The sequence below is a fragment of the Camponotus vicinus genome, unplaced genomic scaffold, assembly GCF_025532165.1.
Source record: "Camponotus vicinus isolate PSW18456_S1 unplaced genomic scaffold, iyCamVici1.0 SCAF_5, whole genome shotgun sequence".
Taxonomy (NCBI): domain Eukaryota; kingdom Metazoa; phylum Arthropoda; class Insecta; order Hymenoptera; family Formicidae; genus Camponotus; species Camponotus vicinus.
In genome coordinates this window covers 7,068,985-7,071,314 of record NW_028141977.1, presented here as the reverse complement: position 1 = coordinate 7,071,314, position 2,330 = coordinate 7,068,985, and the positions used below count along the sequence as shown (strand labels likewise).

Genomic DNA, 2,330 nt, shown 5'->3' with positions numbered 1-2,330 from the left:
GAACCGGAACTTGCTTTCGTTGCGGCTTGACGGGCCACACTGCTGGCTCATGCAATGCTGGCATGCCGAGGTGTCTTATCTGCGAAGAGTCGGGTAAGGAATTTAGGCATAGGATAGGTTCCCCGCGTTGCTTGGAGAATCAGGGGTTCCCTAGTGGGGCACAGCCCATCAGAAAGACTCCAGCAAATAAAATGAGGAAGGCCTCGCAAACTTCTAACTATGATAGAGGCAATTAAACTGATACAGATCAATCTTAACTGCAGCTGGGGAGCCTTTGATCTCCTCAAGCAACATATGATTGAGTCTAACGTAGGCTTCGCAATCATATCGGAACCCCCACATAGGTTAGCGGGAAACAATACCTGTTTTCTGAGTACCGACGGACTTGCTGCGGTATTGTGGAGACCAGAGAGTTCCGGGGATTGGAAATGCCGTTTTGTAGATCGAGGAGAGGGCTTTGTTGCGGTTCGCGTTGGTGAAATTTGCGTAATTTCCTGCTACGTGTCACCCAATGCTCGCATTAGTGCATTTACGCGTTTTTTGAACAGCCTGTGCAATGTCCACACGGTGATGGCTTGTCCTTCACTAGTCTGTGGCGATTTCAATGCACATTCTACTTTATGGGGATCACCGGAGACCGATAGGAGAGGGGAGCTTGTTGTGAGATGGTCCGCATCCCTGGATCTCAGGCTCCTGAACACCGGCGTAACTTATACCTGCGTGAGACCACAGGGTTGCTCTATTGTTGACCTTTCATGGGCCTCTCCCTGTTTACTTGAGCGCGTAGAGAACTGGTCGGTGCTAGAGCATATTGAGACTCTCTCCGACCACCAGTATGTCGAAATCGCACTTAAAGATTCGAGTCAACGGTTAAATAGAAATAGAATTCCTATTCAAAAGAGATGGAACTTTGCAAAACTCGATTGTGAGTTGTTCACCGAGGTAATAGAGTTCTTAGCTAGCGCGAGTATTCCGGAGAATTCCGTACAAGAACCAGAAAAGTACACAGACTGGCTCATGAAAATCATGAACAGCGCCTGTAATGTGGCTGCTCCATTGGTCTCGCGTAAGAACAAGAGGCGGCAGACATACTGGTGGTCGGCGGAAATCGCTGCTCTCAGAGGCTCTGCGGTCAGAGCAAGAAGACTCTGGTCTTGCAGCAAGCGTGGTAGGGACCCCGTGGACATACTTGCTAAAAGAGAAGCCTATGTTGCAGCCAAAAAGGCGCTTAGGAAGGCAATCAGGAGGGCAAAGAATGCTTCATGGGCTGAGTTGATAACTACCATCAACACCGACCCGTGGGGCTTGCCCTATAAACTCGTTATGGGTAAACCGCAGGTCTAGTCCTGCCCTATCCGAGACGCTTGAGGAGGAGACCCTTGATAAACTGTTGGGCTCCCTATTTCCTGGACGTCCGGCGGGTCAGGCTTCCCCCGAAATTCCTCTTATAGACGAGGATGAAATAGAGGTTAGCATTGTCGAAGTTATCAGACTCATTAAAAAACGTCCGAGTAGGAATACGGCTCCTGGCCCGGATAACGTAAAGTCATCGGTGTAGAAGAAGGCACCTAATATTATGCTCGGGCACTTAGCGAACATCTTCACAACGTGTCTGAGGAAGGGTGTTTTCCCTAAACCCTGGAAAAGGGCTATGCTTGTCCTTATTCCCAAGGGACCAACGACTGTCCCGGAAGAAATTAAGGCACGTCCAATATGCCTGTTGGACGACGTAGGGAAGACTCTTGAAAGGGCCATTGCGGATAGAATAAATAACTGGCTCGAAGATGACGAGGTTCGATCTCTCTCGTACAATCAGTACGGTTTTCGTAGGGCTAGATCTACGATCGATGTCCTTCTCCGGGTTCGAGAATTGACGCAGGCTGTCATCGATAACAATGGTTTTGCGATTGCGGTTGGGCTAGATATAGCCAACGCGTTTAATTCGATACCGTGGAGCGTTATTCTATCCGCTATGGAGCGGAAGAATATCCCTGACTATCTGCGGAAGATTGTCGCGAACTACCTCTCATGCAGATATATAGCCTACAAGGACTCGCGGGGTCGCTTAGTTGAGCGTGAGGTCCTCGCCGGGGTTCCGCAGGGGTCGGTTTTAGGACCACTCCTGTGGAACATTGCATTCGACTCGGTGCTTCGGCTCATAGCGGAGGAGGGCTGTCATACAGTGTGTTACGCTGATGACACCCTGATTATCTCCTCGTCCACTAGACTTTTGACGCCATCATGAAGGCAAACATACAAATTGCCAGAGTGGTGCGACACATTAGAGAGCTCGGGCTGTTGGTGGCGGAAGCTAAGACCGAAGCAGTTTT

General features: G+C 49.7%; 1 protein-coding gene across 1 annotated transcript; it reads left to right on the top strand.

The window, feature by feature from the left end:
- Window positions 1–219: 219 nt before the first annotated feature.
- Window positions 220–1,344, top strand: LOC145972369 (uncharacterized). The gene has a single exon (XM_083100926.1). It carries the CDS (start codon window positions 220–222, stop codon window positions 1,342–1,344), a length of 1,125 nt encoding a protein of 374 aa, XP_082957052.1.
- The last annotated feature ends 986 nt before the right edge of the window (window positions 1,345–2,330 follow it).

Coding starts and splice junctions, on each gene's coding strand:
- LOC145972369 (XM_083100926.1), top strand. CDS start 220: ATGATAGAGGCAATTAAACTGATACAGATCAATCTTAACTGCAGCTGG.